We start from the raw sequence: 24,165 nt of genomic DNA, 5'->3' as shown, positions 1-24,165 counted from the left end.
GAGCAAGTTGAAAACAATTCCTGCTATCAGTGATGACAAATTGATTACTATTTTTGCTATAAGTGCGAAAAAATGAAAAAAATCGTTAAATGTAGAGTTTTTTTTTCGCATAATATGGAAACTTAAATGCAATACGTTAATTTCACTGATGGTATATCATTAGCTGCTTTACACAAGGTCGCCAAGAAGTTTTGAAATGACTTAAATACTTAAATATTTGTAATAATTTTAAATGACAGCGAAACGATATCAAAATTTGAAATCGAAATTAATCAAGACAATCTTATATCAAAATATGATATCAATTTGCTGCTGATTACAAATCGTGTTTTCGGTTTGCTATCATTTTGTTGTTAGACTTTGCTCGGGATACGATGCCGTCTTCTTTCCAGATATCCAGGAACACGACGCGAGACAGGACATAACACTTATAGTTCTTACAAAAATAAAAGGGGTTTTAAGTTAGCTTTTAATGCAGAAAGAAGGTTAAGTCGACCACGTGGCAGCACACATTACTCATTTGGACCATACTGCGAATTGGGAGAATGCTGAGCTGGTGAAGAATGTTAGAAAATCTAAACAGTTAAACGCATGGGAGTCCATGTACATCGTCATAGCGGATCGTTCTCTCATGAATGATACAATCCCCTGACAAAGCTGAGAATTCAGTAAAACAACAACATTTTCGACGAGTATTGTGCGAAATACAATTGTATTAGTGCCTAACTTAATCAGTCGGACATCGTCCTGTCGATGGGCAACATGGAGCCCGAAATCGCTCGACTTAAAAGGTATATAAAACACCTTTTTATTTTTTTTTGTAAGAACTAAAGGGGCCATTAGACTGTTTGTCATAATGACAAATATTTGCCATGGTAGTCCGACATTCATCCGAGGTTGCCATGATTTACGTTGTGTTGGTCATTTGTTGGGCTTGTTTGGCCAAATATTTGTCATGTCTAATGGGACCTTAAGTGTTGTGTCCTGGATCGCGTCGCGTTCTTTGTGTAGCCTCAAGAATTTGCTGTTTTTTTTAGTAAGCCCCTGTCATCCACGATAACATTCGACATTGCTGCAAATTTTAGCATTTTTTTACTGAATGGATTGCATTTAGTCGAAATGACGATCTAAAAACCTCGAAATTTTTTGATATTCTAAACACGGCGTGTGTATGGGAAAGGTTTATAACAAAAAATTGGGCATCGCCAAATTTTTCGCTATTCAAAAATAGAGACTTCCAGCTTTCATTTGCACGGTCCCTCAAAAAAATCCACCGAGGGATCTCGAACAACTTTTTCAGAATACTGTTTTTCCCCATACAAAATGAACGGTTCCAAATTAATCCCTATTTCTACTTAACAAACATACCCAATCTATATATATAAAAATGCAGTGGCATACGTGGGACCGCGCATAACTCGCGAAAGGTACGTCGGATTTGAGTCGTTTTTGTTTTGTTCAATTAGTGTTCACCCAAGGAAGGTTTATGAGGCAAAAAACATGCAAAAATTGAGAGTTTTTGAAAATCGATCTTCCATACATTTTGACCGGGGGCTTGGTGTTGGCTAGAAACTTGAAACGTCAAAAAACGCAGTAGGCAAGACAAAGTTTGCCGGGCACAGCTAGTTTTTGTATGAAAAAGTTCCCCCGATGGAATATTTCGATGTTGGGCTTGAATGAAAGCTAGTAGCGTCAACTTTCACGTAACGTAAAAATTAGCGATGCCTATTTTTTTGTAATAAATTTCTTATACCAGACACACCGTGTAAAATTTTAAGTCAATGCCACTCCCCTCTCCCAGAAGGAGGGGGGGGGGTCAAAACGTATTTATGAGTTTCTAGTCGAGATCAACCAGAAAAGGTGAAATTGAAAACTGGGCCAAAAAAAAACCTCGGACCGTGTTATTAGTCTTGGTGAAATACTGGTCAGGTCGGACTCGATTATCCGGAGACTCGATTATCAGGGATTCGATTATCCGGAATTTTAGACTCGATTATCCGGAGTACTTTTATTGCGATATTTTTTTTTATTTCAATGAAGGAATTTGAGATAACTAAGTGTTATAATATAGTGCTGACACGATTTTGGAAGCACTCGATTCTGGTTTTCTCTGATTTTGTCGACTGTGAGCCATAATCGGGTCATATGTTAGCCTCTTTAAGAAAATAAAAACGTTTTACATTCAGCATTAACATTTTACATTTCCAGTATTTTACAATGTATCTCAAATTCAGTTGATAACTTTTGGCGTCATATACAAATTACGCAACAAAAAAAAAATCTTGCGTTATATTTGAAAAGGGCCAACCAATTTCAAATCTCTTCTTACCGAAAAAAGGCTAAATTTTGCATCTGTTTTCAAAACATGCCGTGAATCATCAGATAGTGTTTCCGGGATTTTTCCAAGTTTTCCTCTAAGAGTAAACCTTTTTGAGATTTATTTCCTTTTGGTGTTGCTTGGTTTCCTTAAAGAATTCCTCCTGAGACTCCTTCGGGCATTTCCACTAAGATTCTTGGTTATTTTCAGTGGGTTCTGAAACATTCTTTTGCAATACATACATTTGTTCCAGAATTTCTAAAATAATCCCTTTCGAAAATTTAACGAAAAAATGCAGAATTTTAGAGAATTTGTTGTAAACCAGAAGGTCAACATGCCAACAAAAAAAAACAATTCCTTATTTTTTCAGGTGATTGAAAATTAATACAGACTTATTCTCAGTCTTTTTGTCAAACAGATTTCTAAATTGGAAAATATAGGGTATTGCTTCCCTTATTATGCATCTGGCTCCAAAGGATTGAAGCGCTGTTTATTTTGTTTCTTTTTTTGCATTTTTTGTTAGAAGTGAGCAGAGCACGCATGAAAACAAAAAGAACGGAATCAATCGGTGCCGTAATAGCTTGTTTTCGAATAGGATGAATGAATATACGAGCGTGAGATTACTGATGGCACATATACCCTATATAAATATATTATTTTAGCATTATTCACATTGTTTTAATTTTCATAAAAATTAGGGATTATGACCTGACTCACTACGCCGCCGGTTAACACACATGTCCGCTAGTTAGTGACATTTGAAACAACTTAATGCCACCAACCATTATTTGGCGGGGAGTGAGTGTTGTACTACTCCAGTCACGGTGCAGTCGTGATCACCCTGAAGGCCACCACCACACCACTATGCACAGCAGCGGCGGCATGCGCGCCCCAACCGATTAAGTAGTCATGGGAGCGGACAGCTAGCCCTCAGCTGCCTAGCTACTAGAGGTACCTGTCGAAGTTGTGGGGACACCACCACCGAGCCACCAATCCTTTCTAAACCGTTCGGTCCAGAACCGGTAATTTATCGACGAAAAACAACCAAGTGCCACGTAATCGACCAGCAGCTTGAAACAAGACTTCAGCCAACTAGGCAACGTGAGAAGAAAGACGAAAAGGGTGGCATTTCTTCGGCGGCCGGCCACTTATCATCCACCTCGAATGTCAATGACTTCCGTCAATAAACAAGCTGTTTGGGATGTTTGTTTCTTCGGTTTCCCATGTATGCAGCGGGAGAATACCGATCCAACCCATAGATGGATTATGCTTTCGAACGTCGTCGCCGGGTGTCACTTCTGTAAACATTCGATGGTATTTATTTACCGTTTGACAACCATAAGCAGACTGTCACGTCTGAAAGCTGGACTGGTTGGTTTTCTCTCAGAGTGAGGCCCTTAATGCTGGATGCAACTGTTCATCAAAACACCATTCCTGATTAACTGATTTGTAATTCAATGTCCAACATGCATCTATGATAAGCGTAAGTAGTGACCAGTTTTGAAGTGTTTCACTATATCCAGTTAGTGTATTCGAAAAACTTGTTCAAGACATTTGCCTAATTGTAAAACATAACATAAATGGAAGTGAGGTAACACCTTGGAATAGAGAGGAGACTTTTTTATTGTTAGAGTCCATTTAAGGACAAACGTCTTGAAATCCCACTTCAACAGTGCATCAGAACTTATGACGCACAAACCTCAAGAAGCAAGCTTCAAACAACAGTGAATTTCATTATTCTGTTCTTGCTCACTTGTAATAAGCTTAAAATAACAAGATCAAATGCGCTGGTTTTGTTAATGAATAGATTTGTGCCCTCAAAATCGTGAGTAGGTCCCAAAGTCGGCCGTTGTGGTGGCCATATTGGGATTCTAACAAGTCTGTCCTTAAGCAGGAGCGCAAAATGTGCGAGTATTCACTGAGCTGAGAGTGTCTGGGTTCGATACTCAGTCGGTAAAGAAAGTTTTCGTTAATTTTTCTGATATCCTACGTGATCCACTACGTGCCTACTACACGATACGAATACAAACATGGTCATAGACAAATTAAGTGCTCATAAATCACTAAACTAAGATGTAGACTTTGTCTTACATGGAACGTTTCGCTCAAAAGAAGAAACAACAGAAAATCGTTGGAGAATAATGATGGATCGGAAGATTCATAAAATAATATTTAATAATAGGGCATTGCATGCTGATTCAATTAAACAACAAACACACATTTTCTTGAACATCTGAGAAGGTTTTGGTCAATCTAATAGAAATCAACACATTTCACCTTCGCAAGAACGAATCACATACCTCAATAGGTTGACCGCTCAGGCGCTCACTATTAATCGCGAACCGAAAAAAATCAATTATCGAATCCGATTTCAATGAGATAATGATCCCACAACACTCAGGTGAACGGCTTTAATTGGCTTATTGAATGATCGCCTTCGAAATCATCGAATCAAGCTCATGATAGGCGTCGTCGTCGTCGTCGGGCATGATCGCGCTGCTGTCACTGGGCGGCTGCTGGCCTGGCGCTCGGCCATTATTGGTGTTCGCTACCATCATCACCATAGAAAAGCGAATTCTATGCAATTGTTGTAATTCGGTAACGACCTGGCGGAATGGAAGCCAGCAATTATGGCTGGCTTGGTTGAGTTCGTATCGCATCGTTCGAAGGATGTCGGTTACACGCAGAAGCGCACGCTGTCAGGTGACTCTCTGATAACGCAATTATACGGATGGGAGTTGTTGCTATTGAATGGAGAATTGTCCCTAATTTGGTCAAATAATGCGTTTTTGGAGCAATAGGTGTGAACAGCCTTGGTCGGCTGTAAAATTTTGAATGTAGATTGATAGGTGTTATCGTTGGCAAAACATTTACAACACAAATAATTACAAAAAGCAATCAGATTGAAAGATTTTGGAACAAATGTAAACAACTCCAAATTTGTTGTTTATTTGGAACACATCCCATGCTATTGTGCCGTCACAACTGCTAAAGCATGTTGAACTCAATCTTCTTTGATAATATGGTTTACTTATGATTTAGACTTATTATAATCTTCAAGTCTGTTCTAGTTTTGCCAGATCAACTACACTCACATAACAAACCAATGCGAGAAGATAAGTTGAGACCAACAGACATCTTCAGTGTGTGAGTGCTGGTGATCTTTCTAGTGTAAGACGAAAATGACTGCTGCTACGTCAGGTTAGAGGTCAATGTGGGAAAGAGGAAAGAAGTGATAATTGCAATTGCTTGCCCACGGCAGACAAGTCCATGCTGGAATGTTGGAGTGTTTGGGAAGGCTGTGTGGCAGCTGGTTCAGAATGGTGCGTGCATACCGGATTTAAAGGTGATAGATAGTGTGTTGATTATTCTGAAAATGATGTCGCGCCGTTCGCTGGTTTTATAACTTGTAGGCGTGATTATACTGTGCTGTGAAGTAGCGATACATGAATTGCATATGTATGCAGAGAAGAGAGAGGTAGTAGGTGGGAAGGGACGGGCCAGGGTTGAACCCAAGACGTTTTGTGTGTTAATTAGAAGCGGTGGTCACAAGACTACCAAGCCTGTCTTGTTTGAACTTCTAGTCGTTGTCTACGGATAGCTTAAGGAACAAATCTAGGAACAAATTGACAGCTGAATAAAAGATTATTCAGCCAAATTTTTCAAAGTCAAGTTTAAGAGTGTCTCATTCATCTGATGTACAGCAATAATGTTTGTTGGGAAAGCTCCTTCTTTTTGGATCCATTACTGATCACGAAGGTTCGTCCCATCAATGTTCTTTGTATCAGCTTTTAGTGCAGGGTAGTAAATAACATAGTTTAAATCCCATTAATCTTTTCATTGCATTGTTTTGTTATACCAAACCTCGAAACATTTGCGAGTAGTTCGGCATTAGAAATGTCAAATCAATGTATAAACATGTACATAAGGACTGTTCATTAAAGAAAGTGGACATATGTTTACCAATAGTTTAGAGTTAAAACTGAACAAAAAAATTGTGAATTTTTGCTCAGTGTGTAAAAACATTGTTCACTTCGGCAACACACTCAGAGAAAACGGAAAAAAGTGAGAAATGTCGAGCGATGGGTTGGATTAGCGTAGTGACTAGGAAATTGTTTCTGCACAAATGGTGTTCCAAAAAGTTGTCGTTTAGAGAATTGGCATACTAATACGCTTCCGGGACCGCAATTTTTCAACGCTGAGCAGGGAACAGAGTGGGTCATCCGCTATATGGAACTAGGGAAAATTCGATGGCATCCCATCAGATCAAAGTTTTTAGGTCCCATTTAACCTTCCAGGACGCGCGCCATCAAGCAACCGAAACTACACCGCGCTCGCGCTGTAAACGAAAAGCGAGGTTTTTTGGTAGTGTTGTATTTTTTACAACAGCGCGCGCGCTGAAGGGTTAAGGACCCAAAAAACTTTGCAAAATTTGGGCACGATCTACGTTGTCTAAGTTTTGCGCATCGCGTTTGAAGTTTGCATGGAATTTTGCATGGGAAAACATACTTTTTTGCATTTCTCTCATGAGAAGCTCAATTTTTTCTAAAACTATGTAACCGATAATGTGAAAACATAGCCTAAGGTATCCTGAAAAACTTTGTCGAAAACAACGAAGTGAAAAAAAAGTTATGGCGTTGGCATTGCTTGCCAAAACAGCATGATTTTGTTGCTATTGTTATTCCTTTACGCGTTAAAACTTAAACACATGCAAACGGTTTGTTGAATATAACTTTATTTACAAGCATCGGATCGCTTTGTGGTCTTCGACAAAGTTTTTCAGGAATTCCTAGGCTATAATTTTACACCATCAGTTAAAAGCTTCAGGCAAACTTTTTCAACTTATAACAAAAATGCAAAAATATGTTTCCCATGCAAAATCCCATACAAATTTCAATCGCAATGCGCAAAGTGTAGACGCAACCGATCGTGCTCAAATTTTGCACAGATACGCAGGACCCGAAATGAAACCGAAAAAGCTTTGATCTGAGAAATAGGTTCCGATGACCCACTCTATGTACAAACGATTTTGGCTCGGTTATGCCGATGTGGCGCATGAGATGTCCAATTAAACGCATTAGTAAAAAAATATATTGGAAGCTTTCAACATTCTAATCTGCTTGCCCAGCTACTATGAAGTTGCGATCGGTGGAATAGATCCTTATAGATCTTCGAAAACCGTTATTACCTTGAGAGAATCAGGATCGTGTTCAGTTAACAATGAATGTGGTGCGTATTCACAAGTAGAGTTATGCCACTATTTTGACAAAAAGTATTGCTGCCGAATGCTTCGCTTTCATTAATGTCGCCGAGCATCCTCCTACTGAGCACGTCGTTTCACGATTGGTTACATTCGGCGAGTGTAGCACAAGCTGAGTATAGACCACTGAGTAGCTCGCGATAAAATTCCATACACTGGTTTTCTTACTCTGCATACTGAAAATGAAGTAAGCTCCATTTTTATTTTTTTCATAGACTCATTACACCGTCTTCAATCTGAGGTTGCACAGACTGAAGGATCACTAACGTGACACAACGGACAATACAAGAAACCCCCAATTGTCCAGTTTTCATCGACTTGAGCGGAAATCGAATCCACACTTACGAAACGGCCAGGCGACTGACGCTCCCAATCGCACGGGCACGAAGCAGAATTTTGATTGCTCTGGCCAATCACGGAATAGCAACTATAGTGTGGAAGAGTTGGGTTAGAAATTTTGTAAGCATCATTGTGAATTGTACTCTGACATAACTTTTTAGAACAATCTCAGTAAAAAATATGATTGAAATTATTAGTCGAAGTTCATGCAATTTGGATGATTAGAGACGAAGTTCCTTGATTGAGCTTTAGTTAGAAAATAAAAAGCCCTGATTCCTAAGATGTTAGGATTTCCGCACCACGATGACGCAGCGCACATGCAGCGTGCCTAGGTTATATTGACCCCAACATCCTACTAGGGTTAAAAAAACATTCAGAATCAACAAATACTCGAAATCTACTAAATTACGCACGCCTAATACATAGAAGGATTTTCCGAATCTTACACAACTGTTGCAGAAATTTCTGCATTGAAATTAGTATCACACTTCTGGATAAATTAGCTTGAGTTTGATTGATCACCCGTGGATACTACTTCAGTATAGTATCGCACTTCTTGATAAATTAACCCTCTAATACCCAAATTTTTGATTTTGATCTAAATATCATTTTTCGTCTTCTAAAATCGATTTAAACATGTTTTGGAAGATGATTCTTTTTAATTCTCGATTTCGTGAATTTCAGTTTTTGATTTTTCTAATTTTTATTTTTGAACATCCCCACACTTTTATATTTTTCCTGGAAGCCAATTTGGGGAACGGATTTTTTGAGATGAAAACATTTTGAGATTTTATGATTATTGTTGAAATATTTTTATTTTAAATTTTTTTCACAGAAAACTTTATTTTCCGTGTAATTTTAAGGAAAATAATTTTAGAGTGTATTCGATTCCCTTAAACTATTAAACAAGGATAGAATGATTTGGGAAAAATTTAAAATATGTTAATTGTAGCGATTCAATACAAAATAAACAATGATTTCTAAAAGGTGACTAAAACATCAATTTTTCAATGATTTTTAAAAAATGTAAATACGCTTCAAAATACACCAAAAACCATTTTGAGATATACAGAATAGTCCTAAATATCAGCCAAAAATATAAAAAAAAATGATTTTCAACGAAACAAAAATTACAAAAATGCTCAAACTATACCCCGTCTAAAGGCGGGATTGGGTATTAGAGGGTTAATGAAAAAATGCAGGAAAATCTTCCAGGAAAAAGTACTGTCAAGGTCTACTCATTTACAAAAATAAAGCTCCCTGATTTTTTCAGGTTTTTGTTTTCAGGTTAATGAAAATAATTCTAGGTTATTAAACAACATTAAATGATGTTTATTGAAACTTCGATGAGATTCTTCAAGAAATTGCTGACAAAAATGTTGAATAAATTTAAAGTGAAAAAATCTTGTTGAAATATGCATACCAAGATATCCATTCTTCTCAAGAAAATTGTGTAGGCTTATTTGGAAAGATAAGAACTTTTTGCAAAATTTCAGGAGAATTTTTACTTTGTTGCTTACTAATTTACTTTTCCAATTTTTCATTAACAAAGAGATTTCGTAAAAATAGGTTTAAGAATGCATAGGGATGTGTACGATATTCTTGCGAAGATTACTTACAAATACTTCCAGAAAGTCTGAAGTAAATTTCTAAAAAAAATACTCCATTCATATTAAAAAAATCGATTACAAATTACTCTACTACAAAAAATCTGTTTTCCTGAAAACATTCAGGTATTTTGGATAAACATTCTCTACGAATCTGTTGAGCATTTCGGCAGCCATTTACCTAAATTTTGAAATCCCTATCGATCCGTCCTTTAGAAATTGTTGCATTGTCTAACACTTCCGTCAAATTGATTGATTCCTGTTTTTTGTCTTCAATTGGCAGGTGAACTGAGAATAATTACAGCAAAATCAGAGACATTTTCTATGCACTTAGTCACGATTTCCTTTAGAAATAACACAGATATTTCCTTAAAGATTTTTTGAACAAAACATTCAGAAAATATTCGTAGTTCTGAAAAATTCTTCTATAAATTACTCAGCGATTCGAGCAGAAATTTTTCAAGGACCACCAGTAATGAGAAACCCCTGAGTTTCAGTTTGATTTTGAAATAAAAGCAGAACTCTGATTTCTCACAATCTTCGGTCACCAACTCCTCTCGAAGATCTGTTAACCGTTATGTGTCCGACATTTTTTTTGCTTTTTTTCTACACCGTGCTTTTTAAATAGGCGCTGGGTACCCGGGTACCCTGTCGGCCACATAAGGGTTAAAAATGATTCCATGAGTTTTACAAGAAAAATGTTCAAGAAATATAAGCAATGTATCTGTTAACTCTGTGGATGCTCTGTGGACTGCTGTGGACGAAGCGACTGCGATAGCCTAAACATTATTTATGCAGGAATATTACATGAGTGTAGGATTAGCAACTAGTTAAAATACACAAAAATAAAAACAAAAAAAAAGGAATATTACACACACCGGTTTAAAATTGGAATAGCTTTGTGACAAAAAGAGTAGTGACCCGCCATACAAAACTTCCCAGTTTTTCGTGATAAAAAATAGTTAGTAGTAACCTAAATTTTATGTAAAATTATTTGTTTATATTATTGTTAGTAAAATTATAGGAAATTGATGAAGTTTGTCCATAATCTGACAACATTCTATGTGCATTCCATACCACCAGACGAAGAACGATTTTTCTGTAAGTTTTGTGTTCACCTTTGTAGTTTTCCCTGTCTAATTTTAATATGTACAATGTCCAATTTCAAATAGAACCCTTGAAAAAGATGGCATAGACCATCGAAACGTCGGGCAAAGAGAACATATGTCGTTTTGATTGCACACTAGTATGGGACAAACATCAAATTCTCGCTCCAGTTGACTTTTTCGATTCCATTTAGGTCTCATATGAACTGTACAAAATTTCAGCGCAATCGGTGAAACTATAATTTAGCGCAAGCGGTTCAAAGTTTTCATAGGATTTACTATGGGAAAAGTTACACTTTCAGATAAAAATTCCCAGAGGTCGCCCCTTGTCTCGTTAATTCAAATCGATCAACGCTTCTTGTAGAAAAATCATTTATGAAACTTTCCTTCGAAGACCGCAAAACAATTCGATGCTTGTGGAAAAAGTTATTGATTTATTACCAATTAGTGATCCAACGAACGGCTTTTTGTTTTGTTTTATCAGCAGCACTGCTGCTGCCGTTGCTGCATGGGGTGGCGGGAGGCATCACCACCCCCAGAAACAGCCAAGGCAGCAGCTACAGTGCTGCTGATAAAACAAAACAAAAAGCCGTTCGTCGGATCACTAATTGGTAATAAATCAATAACTTTTTTCACAAGCATCCAATTGTTTTGCGGTCTTCCTATGAAAACTTTGAACCGCTTGCGCTAAATTATAGTTTTACCGATTGCGCTGAAATTTTGTACAGTTCATATGGGACCTAAATGGGATCCAAAAAGTCGACTGGAGCGAGGATTTATTTTTTCCATCAAGCGTGTCCCATACTATTGCACACCGAAAACTGCAAGGCCGAAAGAAACCCTCATGTATCTGTTAACTTATCTGTACTTGATTTACTTCAAGCGAATTCGTCTTTGTTCGACGTTATTTGTTAAATAAGTTATAAAAAATTAACCCTCGAGCGATCGCATTGTTGTATAACATTTAAAAAAACCTCGCCTTTTGTATTCAGGCGGTGTTGGCCAACCACGCGAGTTACGGAAGGTTAAATAAGAATTGCGACCAACAAAAAATCCCTGATTGACTCTAGATTTTCCAGACAATTCCAGGTTTTCTGCAGGTTGAATGAAATTCCCTGCTAAATCCAGGTTTTTTCAGGTAGTAGACAACCGGAGTACTAGACATCTTCGGGGAACTTTCTTCAAAATATGTGGTATTTTCCTAGATTGACCGTCATATAACCCGATGTGGAAAATTTCTGGCTATAATCGAAGAGTATTTAACCGATCCTATGCATAAAGCTGATATGGCGAAACTACTGAAATTCGCAGAAAATTCTTTGTGTAATACGTCAGTATATGTACGAAACAGTTTTTTATGTGAGAGATGTGTATCTAATCTCACCTGAAGGATGTTTAGATTGCGAAAAGAAGCAGACGATGTACTTTAGTAGTCCTACTATACTTTAAGAACAACTTTCACTCTGAACCGGTCAATTTTCAAGAACATCGAAGGATAACAAAAATTAAGCAGCTTTGTAGCGTGAAGTAATTTATGCACGTCACCTAATCTCAATTTCGGTCGGTTTGTTCATCGAACACATCTATCGTGAACATGAACGTCAAAGTATTGCATTGCATTTAAACATGTATGATTGTTGGTTCTCAAGGGTATGAATGCGATGGAGTTTTCGATTACTACAATGTTCAGGGAGCTATATTTTTTTCTAGAGCTTTCTATGACCCTCTGTTACTTATCACTGCTCGAAAAACTATCAAAAATTCTCAGGAGAATTCTACAGAAATCATCCACAAATTTTGTGGAGCGGACCTGGTGGGATGGTTAGAACATTTGACTATCACGCCGAGAACCTGGGATCGAATCCCACTCCCGATAAACTCACAAAATGTGAGTTTTCCCTTCGGAAGGGAAGTAAAGCGTGGGTCCCGAGATGAACTAGCCTAGGGCTAAAAATCTCTTTAATACAGATAAAATTTTCACAAGAATCCATCCTAGAAATCGTCCTTAGAAATTGTTGCAAAAATACCAAAACAAATCAGGAAATTTCAGAAGTTAATAAATGTTCAGAAGTTCTTTAAACTCTGGCAGAAATTCGTCAGGACTCTGAATTACAATTGGAGATGCGCTAGAAGTGGCGCTCGCCGAAAATGTCTGGTCATGCACGAAAATTCAAGTCAATTCAAATAAAATTGATTGAGTTATAAGCGGAATGTGCCCAAAAAAGAATCCCCTACTCAAATTATTCCGCACCGTAACAGAAATATGCTATTTTAAAAGTATACTTACGACATGGATCTTTATGGTATAAATGAATAGAGTACTCACCTGGAAAAAGAAAATAGAACAAACATTAATTAACAGATTCAAAGTCTAATGAATTGCCTTATAAATTTAACACTAATTATAATTCTCATTGGGTGCCAATGAAACAAAATGATTTCGTCTCTAGTTCTACATACAACCTCCCAGTGAAAATTCCCCCCTTGGATGCATCAAACATCATAAAACGCTGTGCATCAATAAATATTACACCAGTTCCAAAGCCAACGAAAATAGTCAATCCCCACATTTACGATGGTGTCCGATTTCCGGACCAACCACAGATCCAATAAAACCAGAACCGTGAACGATCGTGCAAACTAGATCACCACTGGCTGTGCCTTTGCTGCGACTGAAGCCGTGCGGCGGCGCCATAAAAGAAGCATCCGATGCTCTCAGCCGGAGACATTTTGCCACAGGCAGTGGGTCACTATCGACATCGACCGGCTCTCGTTTGGCGACAGATCATCGTCAAGATGGGGGGTAATTGATTGGCATTGGCTGCGCCCAATTAAAAGAGGCGTCCCTTCTCGGATTACTTTCACTGATTGGTTGATGTAGTTCAATTATGGAATGTTTCTGGAATTTCTTCCTGAAAGTAGGACGGGTGAGACGCAATCTTACCTTTATCCAGCAGAAGACTCCGCACCACTTTTAAGTACATCCGGCCGTCGTTCCCTTTCGCCACGTGGTATATGTACTCCGGATACTCTCCGGATGGACTGGTTTTATCATCTTCCTCGAGCAGAGTGCCCCCAGTTAGAAATACATCCGGGTTGGGATGTACTCGGCCGGATGCGAGTTTTGCCAGACTCTCCGCACTGATTCCATACAACGCCTCCACCATTGGAGACTCGACAGTCAATTTCTCATCTCCCGTGGCACCGTCGATCGACAGCAAACTACCTCCCAGACGTTCCCTGAGCTTCCGTAGTCTACTGGAAGCCTCCAGTTCCAGTTCCAGGAAACTCGGCGGCCCGGCATCCTGGTCGTCATCCGGATGAGTAGTGGACGAGGTACGCCGCGAGGACAACGATTCGCTCTCCTCGCTAATACTACTTAGATAATTTGCACTTTGATCATGGGCCGCCAATGACAGGGGCGTCGCATCGCTACTAAATACTGGCGTTTTGTTGAGGTCGTTGTACTTGAGGAACTCGCGGAGTTGTCGGGCGGCTGACGCCTTGCTCGCGAGTTGTCGTTCCAGCACGGCATAGGTGTTCTGGAAGCCGTAGCTGGAATCACTCGGGCAACTCGAAATGGACGGCGGTGGTGTCGATGGAGACTCGAGTGCGGCCGGGTTCAGTAGACCTCCGATGTACTCGGAGCCACTGCCGAATAGATCCAGCGAATCGATCGGAGTGCTGTTGAGGATCTCACTTGACGAGGTGATTGGTCTTCCGTTAAAAAGAGTATTGTAGGCATCTTCGGTTGAGGAGGATTTCCGATGGTTTCGTTGATCTAGGGAATCGATCGAGTATTCTACGGTACTTTCTTCATCGCTGGGGATCGCTGAAGACGAGGATGCTTCGTTGTTGGTGCAAACTGTAACACTCGCGTTGCTGTTGCTGGTGGTCGTTGTCGTTGACGTCATGCTTTAGACGGCTTGGATAGGAACCAGTGCAGTTCTTTCGAATGGTTACTCATACGGCGTTGCATCGCTCCACGTCACATGTTGAAGGGTAAAGTGTGGTGGACTGCACCACAGCACGTCCGGTAGCGATCTTAAAATAATGCAATTATTTTCTCACGTCTTCTTCGATCGCAGCAGCAAGGTGGTCTGAGCACCCCAAGCTTTAATGATCGTTTTTATTTCTTCGGAGGTTGTACACACTGCATACACTTGATGTTTAGGTTGTCTTCATGATGATGGGGTTATGGTTTTCACTGTGTTCGTTCGTTTCGTACGCTATCCGAGATCGGATCGAAGCCGACCTTGGTTCACGGCTAATGGGACATCAAGAGGATCGTTAAATTCACTGATTCACTTTGGTTATGGTGCTTCAAACAGCTCAATACCAATCTAGAGATCTCGTGTGCACTTGAGTGATGAGGTAGTACGTGAAGCATTCGAAGAAGTTGAGAGTCTTTGATATTTGAAAAGTACATGAGTCACTGTCAGATTGCTATCGGAAAAAAATGATGCACAACCGGGAAGTTATCTTTGACTTATTCATTCGATCATTTAAAACCGCTGTCTCACTACTTTTTCAAGTAAAATTATGTCTGAAATCCCGCTTTTTTGCCGAAACACATGTTAACCAATAAAATAAATCTTTAAATTACACAGATTGCTAATTCAAACCATCCACAACAGAAAGTAAAACCCGAAAAGTGAATTTAATTCGTAATCATTCCCAACCAACATCCACAGTTGAGAAAGTGATTGTAAATTCTGTTCACATCACTCTCAAAAGCTGAACACCCGCACCAAAAACGAAACCTTCTCGGCAAAGGCGCAAAGCATTTCACCGGATCAGACAGATTTTTGACGCTTGTCCATTTTACCAGCAAAAACGACAGCTCGAAAATGAGCATTTTCCCTCTCACCCCGCCGTAAATTGTGCGGATTGACATTATGCCCGGTCAAATGCAACTCCGACAAGAAATAAATAAGCAATTCACGGTGGTGGTGGAATTAGCAGCCTCAGCCTGCGCATATTTGATCACCTTTTACGAGCAAGTGGGCTAGTTTCGCACTGGACAACTGGACGGGAGCGCGGTTTTCTTGAAGTAATCAGGCAAAGCAAGTATAATACGTGTCGTTTTCTTCTTGGTAGATGTGGATAATCCACTTTGTACGCAGGGAAGTTTCTCTCTTCTGGATGGAACTGAGAGATGGATGGATAAAAATCTTGAAGCATTAAAAGTCGGAATGACTTACATAAAACAGAGAAGGGAAGCGAGTTATGTGGTTGCAATGGAGCAGAGCTCACAAAAACAACAAGCTTTTCCTTCTTTCGTTTTCGGGTTTGAGATGTTACATTGCATTCTGGTTTGATGGCTAAAGGCTTAAGACTTGGTAAAACCGATGTCGTGAGAAAGTTCTGTCTTGCCCATGAATGATGAAGTTCTTGCGTTTCTACAGTTTTCTAGATGTGCATGTTATGGTGCCTTTATTTACACAATAAAATAAGGTGGTAAGACCACAATAAGAATTATTGCCTTCTTTACTCGTTACAAAAACGTAGTGTCACAAGAAAAAAACAAGTTTTCCAGTTTCAAGCGCGAATAATGAAACAACTTAACCACACTATCGCACTATGGGCTATCAGACGGCCAAAAATCAGAAAAGTGATTTGCTCTGATTTATATTTATTCATATCGACAGCAAACACTAATACTAAGATCATTCCAAAATGTCGGTGTATTATATGCTATGGTTTCGGAGGTATACATAGTCATAGTTGTGATTTGCAAGAAAAAGAATGCCTCAGAAGTAACAATAAGCTTTCTTTATCAATGAATTTCGCTATATCAATGCAAAATTTTGATCACATATTTGCACACTGTCGGAAAGTTTATAAAAAAGCCCTTTGGAAAAAATAAATAAGTGATAAATTTGTATATTGAAGTTCTCAAATACTTATAGCAGCTACACGGAAAATATAACATTGTAAAATTTATTAAAAACTTTAGACATCATATACTTTTTTGTCCCAAGTTGTCCCAGGCAAAAGTTGGTATTGGAGCATTTTTACATGAGTATGCTAACAATTTGTGAAGAGTTTAGCTGCACATATTTGCACGTTTTTTATTTATGGCATAAGGTGCGGGCACCGGTTTTGGCCAGTCTAAGGGAAATCATTTTTATAAAAATAACTAATAATCTTATGAAAACAACCAATGCGTCAAAAGAAAGGTTTCAATCTATATTTTGAAGGAAAAATGCAGAAATCATGCCAATACTTGATTTTTGTATTAAAAGTGGCACTGGCCAAAATAGAAGCTCTGCCGCAGTTTTGGCCATATTCTTAAGTTTGGTTTCTATTTTGGCCAATCACGTGTATTTCTTATGAGAGTGGCCAAATTAGAAGCACCCTGGCCAAAATAGATATATGGGAGCAGATTTTTTAAGGAAATATATTTTTTTCTTCCAGTTTTTAATCAAAATGTGTGGTTTTCACAGCTGTAATCATCATATTGTATTAGAATCCACTAGTAAAAAATAAATTTACGCCGATTTAGATCGCAACAGGCTCAATACCGCACTATGGCCAAAACTCCGGACTGGCCAAAACTGAAGCTTCTACCCTATTATATTTTTTTCAGTGTTTTTATCAGTTTTGGTCATTTATGCTGCTAATCTTCCCTTTGGAGAATTCCAAACCTTTAACTGATTTATATTGCCGTAAATGTTCGAACTTCGACTTTCAATAACATTTGCATAACAATCACAATAGTAGACTATATACCAATTTCAATCATTTATCTTGAAAATTTTTTTTATGTGGAAACATCAAATATGAGTTACTTTACGCATAAATAATACGAAGAAATAATAATAAAAAAAAATTGGCCGCCGGATTGTATGGAAACCGGCCATAGTGTATCGTCGATGATGAAGTGTCGAAAGTCATCTTCCAAAACAAATCGGATACAGTCTGAGGAACTGTTGTAATACTCAATTGTAAAATTCAATTTGAAACAAAAGATTTTTTTTAATTATTTATCAATTTAAATAACCCGTAAACCAGTTAGTCTAGTGGTTAAGGCTATGGATCGCCAATCCGGAGACGACGGGTTCGATTCCCGTTCCAGTCGGAAAAATTTTCTGGATTCCCTGGGCATAGTGTATCACTGTGCTTGCCTCATAACATACAAATTCATGCAATGCCAGACAAAAAAAGCCCTTCAATTAATAACTAACAAATGGATGGAACCTCTCCCCTTTGCATCCCTTCTCTTTTTGCAGGTAACCGAAAATATGTGGCTTTCCTTTTGTATTTTTTTAAATAATTTGTCATGAGGAATTCCTGGATGAATTTGTGGAGGAATTCCTAGAGGAACCCCTTGAACAATTTCTGGAGCACACCATGGAGGAATTTATGAAGGTTTCCTTTGATGAATTCCTATATGAATTACCAGTTATACCTGGAGAAAGTTTTGGAGCAATTACCCAGGAAAATAACCTGGAAAAATTTCCTGGAGGAAAACCTGGAGGAATCCCTCGAGGAATTCCTGGAAAAATCCCTCGATTAGTTGTTGGAATTCATGGATGAATTCTTGAAGGAGTTCTGGAGTAATTCCCGGATGACACCATGGAGGAAGCCATAGAGAAATTCGTGAAGGAATCCCTGGAAATATTCCTGAAGGAATCCCTGAAGGACTTCCTTACGGAATCCCTGGAAGAATTTCTAGAGGAATTTCTGGAGGAATCCCTAGAGGAATTCCTGGGAAAATTCCTGGAGGAATTTTTGAGAAAATTATCTGGAGGAGATTTTAGGGAACTTCTGAAGAAATCCTTGTGGTACTCCCGAGGAATAATCGGGGAACTCCCGTGGAATTCCGTGCTCCCGGAGGAGTTCCTGAGGAACTCTCGCAGGATTTTTCGAAAGGTTCTTGAAGTAATTCCTGAAGGAATTCCAGCATTGCTACTGAAGAAACTTCTGAGAAACTGTCGGGAAACTTGTGAATGATTTCACGGGAAGTCCTGGAGGATTTTCCCAGGAACTCATAGAGGAATTCTCGGAGAATTTCTGAGGGACTCCTGGAGGAAATTCCGAGGAACGTCTGGAGTAATTCTTGGTTATTTCCGACACTTCAAAATGCCATAAAGATCATTATGTCAGTGGATGCAGAAATAGCACAAAAAATACTCAAAATAGTATGAGGTTCAACAGAAATAATAGTGATACATAGAATTACATCGATGAAGTAAAGAAATCGGGTAATGAGAAAGCCGACTCACCCGCCAAGGTGGGCGCTATGGAAGGCGATATTTATAACCGTCATATCGCCTTCAATATTTTTTTTTTTTCGATTGCTCGTCAGCATGCCTTGGTCAGTTGGCAACAAAAATGGGGTGCAGGGGAATTCTGCAGGTGGTTACACTCAATTCTCCCACAGGTATCGAAGGCGGCGTGGTTTAAGGGGTTGGATAAGGGTCGAGATTTTATCAAGATAATGTGTCGACTTATGTCCAATCACTACTCTCTTGGCTCGCATTTCTATCGAATAGGGCTCACAGATAGCAATCGCTGTAGCTGTGGTGCAGGCTATCAAGACATCAACCATGTAGTGTAGGAATGTCCCGAATACGGTATTGCCAGATCCGATTTATGTGCACCCCTCAGGGCCCGAGAGAAACCAGAAAAGGAAGACATTAAAGATATGTTGGGCAAACATGATCATGAGTACATGAAGCTTGAATATGACTTTTTGAAACACGTAGAAGTCTTCGTTTGATACCCCCGTCTTGTCGTTCCACTTGTCCACCTCCCTTCGAAACTCGTTTGTTTGTATCGTTACAGGTTCTTTGTCCACTCTACGTTTGACTAGCAGCAATACGCCAAACCATGCTGCCATGTGTGGACGAAAAGCCCCCATCATCCTATCCTTTCCTTAAAAAATGTTGTTTCCCCTGACCACGACCAAACCACGAGTCTTACGGTTCCCCAAAGCTAACATAGTAAATAAGTCAATAATGTGTAGTAATATATAAGTTTCAAATGAATTCGGCTCCGTTATGCCTGTTGGTGCATGAGCCTAAAATAAACGATTAAAAAAAGTAAAGAAATACAAGAGAAGTGCTTGAAGGTCTTAATTCTATAATAGTTTGAATGTGGCTAAGTTATCAGAATTGCACTCTGAAATTCTAAAAATAGCGTAGACTATATTCCGCATTCGCTACAATAAAAATATTATAAGATGTACAGATATTGCGATCCATACTTCAAAATACATTGGGTCCATTTGTATCCCAGTGGACACCCAAATAGCAACACATAGAGATACTCGCAACACAGGTGCAGCTTACACAATCGTGAAAGAATTATGCCGATAGAGTGAAGAGAAACAACAGTAGAGCCCTGATTCCAGAAAAGTTTGGAAAGCCTAGAATATCTCATGAATGTACCAAAAGCGTTGAATTGGTGACAAAACGTCGAAAGACAAAACGTCGAATGCCAAAACGTCGAATGCCAAAACGTCGAAAGGACAAAACGTCGAAGGGACAAAACGTCGAAAGGACAAAACGTCGAAAAGTGTGTAACTGTTCGCAGTTCAGTGTGGATTTTTTTTTAGATTTTGTTTCGATCGATTTAATCCTGTTGATAGATTGAGGGGGGGGCGATACGGTAGATCCACCAAGATGGCAGGATGACGAACTTATTCACGGGGACACACTCATTATGTCTCATTATCTCGGGTCACTGTCTAAGCGCTGAAGATCAGTGACTCATTTTGCACTCTATGATGCTTCAGACCCGAGTTGAAACACAAGTTTACAAAATAAAATGAAAGTCGTGAACTTCTGTCAACGACCAAAATTTTTGAAGCACAATTTAGTGCTGATTTCAAAACCGACCTTCAAAAATTTTTAAGTAGAACAGTTTTTGAGTTTTAGCTCAATATCGAGTTTTGCAACTTTTCAAAATATGTAGTTTACTAAAATTCAAATAACTTGCGTTTTGTTCTACCAATTTTAAATCTTTTTCCATAAATTAAAAGCTGAATACAATACCATTCGATCATCTGAATACAGGTTTTGCGTCAGATTGATGAAATTCAAGATATTGGCGAGTTTTAGGGACAATCTTCTTAAATTTTAGCAAAATTCCCAAATTTTTTTGAAGAAATGTATTTTTTTCAATAAGAAAAAACCAACTTAAAAATTCTTTCTCGGCGTTTATTTGACATATCATATGTAGGCGAGTTACAGTAAAAATTTCAGCTCAATCGGAGCATTGATTACGGAGAATGAGATGTTTGAAGTGAGCGACTTTGCTTAAAAATAGAACAAAAATCGATTTCAAATCATCAACCTTGTATGGAAAGTCAAAAAAATTTCCGCTCTACTGTAATTTTTTTCGTTCGCGTTTTCGAACTCAGGGCATGATTCTACACCAAAAATGATCATCAGCTTACCGAGTTCAAAAATGCTGTAAACTAGTGAAATCATCAGCTGTGTAAAGATTATTGTGTGGATACTTGTCATTGTTGTGCTAGTATCATATTCTGGAATACCGGATGAAATGCGGAGAAGGACAGCCGTAACCAAACTAGACCCCCTTAAAGGAATAATGTGCCCGATGATCGCCATCGCCACTCTAAAAGTGCCAGAGATCCGGCCGACGATAGCTAGAGGCCGCCATCGTAGCCACCCTGAAGGAAGTTATGACGTAATGCTGGAAATTTGTGGATGGTGCCACTGACATTGTGCCAGTCGCAGTGTTGCATTTGAACGCGATCAATCTGCGTTGAAGTTCAAAAACGGCACGCTGCGATCAAACAGATTTGAACATTGTTCAGTTCAAAATTTGGAACGCACGTGAGCTCGAAAGTGAATGCAACTTGAGCAAGAACCGCACCCGCAGAATGCCAGCATCCCAACATGGTACCCTGGTACCTGGTAAACTGAAATGGTCATGTTTCTACAATTTTTTCCACTAATTCTAACAATCTTGGGCTGATTCGTTTCAGAAACTCACCCTCAATTGAGAGGGGCAGCCGGTTCGGTTACCGTGGATTACCGGAAAATCCGGATTTCGCTACAGAATCCTAATGCCCGATGCCAAACTGTTCCACTTCATTGTGGCGCATATTTTCGCGCAACAACGCATGTATACAGATGCGTCACAAAGTCCTAGGGCAGCACCTTGGTCAGGACGCACATAAGATTTGATGACACATCCAAGCTCAGTTCGTTTTGGCTCGTGTTTAGTTCAACTAAAACATTGGGTGCCAGTAGAAGGGGCTCCAAAGAAGTAAGAGAAGAAAAGGCCGGGAAAGTCCGGGAATAAGTAAATTTACACTTAACGTGACCTGATGTGAGTTGTGCGAATATGCCCTAGCCACGCAGAACTGGTCAAGAAACATGCCCACCCTGAGGTGTTGTTTCAGGGAGCCTCAGGAAGGCTCCCCTCTGAACTAGTTGGCAGATACAAGTGAAAGAATGAGTATCCTTCAAAAGAATAAAGAACTCACTATTTGCTTAGATTACTCGTTTTCGACGTTTTGTCCTTTCGACGTTTTGTCCCTTTCGACGTTTTGGCATTCGACCTTTTGGCATTCGACGTTTTGGCATTCGACGTTTTGTCTTTCGACGTTTTGTCCCTAAGCCGCTGCGCAATTCAGATCCTATTGTGATCCACTAGCCTCTGCCCAGCAACTCCTATCCCTACCTCCTCGTGGTACCGGCCGGAAACTATGAGCAACCTTAGGGAAGATCGGGTAACCAATCCCGGTGGGAACTTTGGTCGTAGGCCGACAGAGAAGGGGGGGTTTGCTTCGGCAAACCTGAGCGTCTGTTCTCCAGGAGGAGCTGCTCATAACAGCGTCTGATCCCCATGTTAGGGGCGGCTGATCAACGTCCGAGTGCCAGGGAAGGACTCTAAGCTCAACTGTGCACTATGGTCGTTCGGAAAGTAGAGGGTTGGTATCAGGCCCTACGAGCCAGCCGTAAAAAACCATTGTAACGGAAAATCAGCAACAGAATAATACGAACCGAGACCAACGGCAACGACCCCAGCAAACAAAAAGGACTTGCGATTGGAAACTCGGTACGTGGAACTGCCGATCTCTCAACTTCATCGGGGGCACCCGCATACTCGCCGATCTACTGAAGGACCGCGGGTTCGGCATCGTAGCGCTGCGGAAGGTGTGTTGGACAGGATCCATGGTGCGAACGTTTAGAGGTAATCATACCATCTACCAGGGCTGCGCCAACACACGCGAGCTGGGAACAGCTTTCATCGTGATGGGTGATATGCAGAGGCGCCTGATCGGTTGGTGGCCGATCGACGAAAGAATGTGCAGGTTGAGGATCAAGGGTCGATTCTTCAACATCAGCATAATTAACGTGCACAGCCCACACTCCGGAAGCACTGATGATGACAAGGACGCATTTTACGCGCAGTTCGAACGCACGTACGATCGCTGCCCAAGCCACGACGTCAAGATCATCATAGGAGATTTAAACGCTCAGGTAGGCCAGGAGGAGGAAATCAGACCGACGATTGGTAAGTTCAGCGCCCACCAGCAGACGAACGAAAACGGCATACGACTCATTGATTTCGCCGCCTCCAAAAATATGGCCATTCGTAGTACCTTTTTCCAATACAGCCTCCCTTATCGTTACACCTGGAGATCACCACAGCAGACGGAATCTCAAATCGACCACGTTCTGATTGACGGACGGCACTTCGACGACAATATTGATGTCAGGACCTCTCGTGGCGCCAACATCGACTCCGATCACTATCTGGTAATGGTCAAACTGCGCCCAAAACTCTCCGTCATCAACAATGTACGGTACCGGCGACCGCCACGGTACAACCTAGAGCGACTGAAACAACCGGATGTCGCCTCAGCATACGCGCAGAATCTCGAGGCCGCGTTGCCAGACAAGGGCGAGCTCGATGAGGCCCCTCTAGAGGACTGCTGGAGTACAGTGAAAGCAGCCATCAACGACGCAGCCGAGAGCATCATCGGATACGTGGAACGGAATCGACGAAGAGTGCAGAAAGGTTTTGGAGGATAAGAACGCAGCGAGGGCAGTAATGCTGCAGCAAGGCACCCGACAGAACGTGGAACGTTACAGCAGAACCACCTCTTTCGGGAGAAAAAGCGCCGCTTGGAAGAAGTGGAGTGCAAAGAAATGGAACTGCTGTGCCGTTCCCAACAAACACGGAAGTTCTATCAGAAGCTCAACGCATCCCGCAACGGCTGTGTGCCGCGAGCCGAAATATGCAGGGATAAAGACGGAGGCCTCTTGACGGACGGACGTGAGGTGATCGAAAGGTGAAAGCAGCACTTCGATCAGCGCCTGAATGGCGTGGAGAACGTAGGCACGGGAGACCACGGCAACGGAGGAAACGACGACGCCAGTGCAGCGGAGGACGGAAATGAACCAACTCCCACGCTGAGGGATGTTAAGGATGCCAATTACCATCTCAAAACCAACAAAGCAGCTGAACTCATCAAGATGGGCCCAGAAAAGTTGGTCACCTGTCTGCACCGCATCGGCTGATAGTCAGGATCTGGAAAACCGAACA

At 40.2% G+C, this 24,165-nt stretch overlaps 1 protein-coding gene across 6 annotated transcripts in view; it reads right to left on the bottom strand.

Moving 5' to 3' along the window:
• LOC109419762 (trafficking kinesin-binding protein milt) overlaps window positions 1-24,165 on the bottom strand; it is a 278,035-nt gene that overhangs the window by 226,297 nt on the left and 27,573 nt on the right. For all 6 annotated transcript variants that reach the window (XM_062850136.1, XM_062850137.1, XM_062850135.1 and 3 more), the window contains exon 2: window positions 13,574-14,896. In XM_062850136.1, coding sequence (XP_062706120.1) covers window positions 13,574-14,543 — 970 coding nt within the window. In that variant the 5' untranslated portion in view covers window positions 14,544-14,896. The remainder of the gene's footprint in view (window positions 1-13,573; window positions 14,897-24,165) is intronic.

The sequence above is a fragment of the Aedes albopictus genome, chromosome 2, assembly GCF_035046485.1.
Source record: "Aedes albopictus strain Foshan chromosome 2, AalbF5, whole genome shotgun sequence".
In the NCBI taxonomy this organism is placed as follows: domain Eukaryota; kingdom Metazoa; phylum Arthropoda; class Insecta; order Diptera; family Culicidae; genus Aedes; species Aedes albopictus.
Note: the sequence above shows the minus strand (reverse complement) of the source record. Positions and strands in the feature narration are given on the sequence as shown.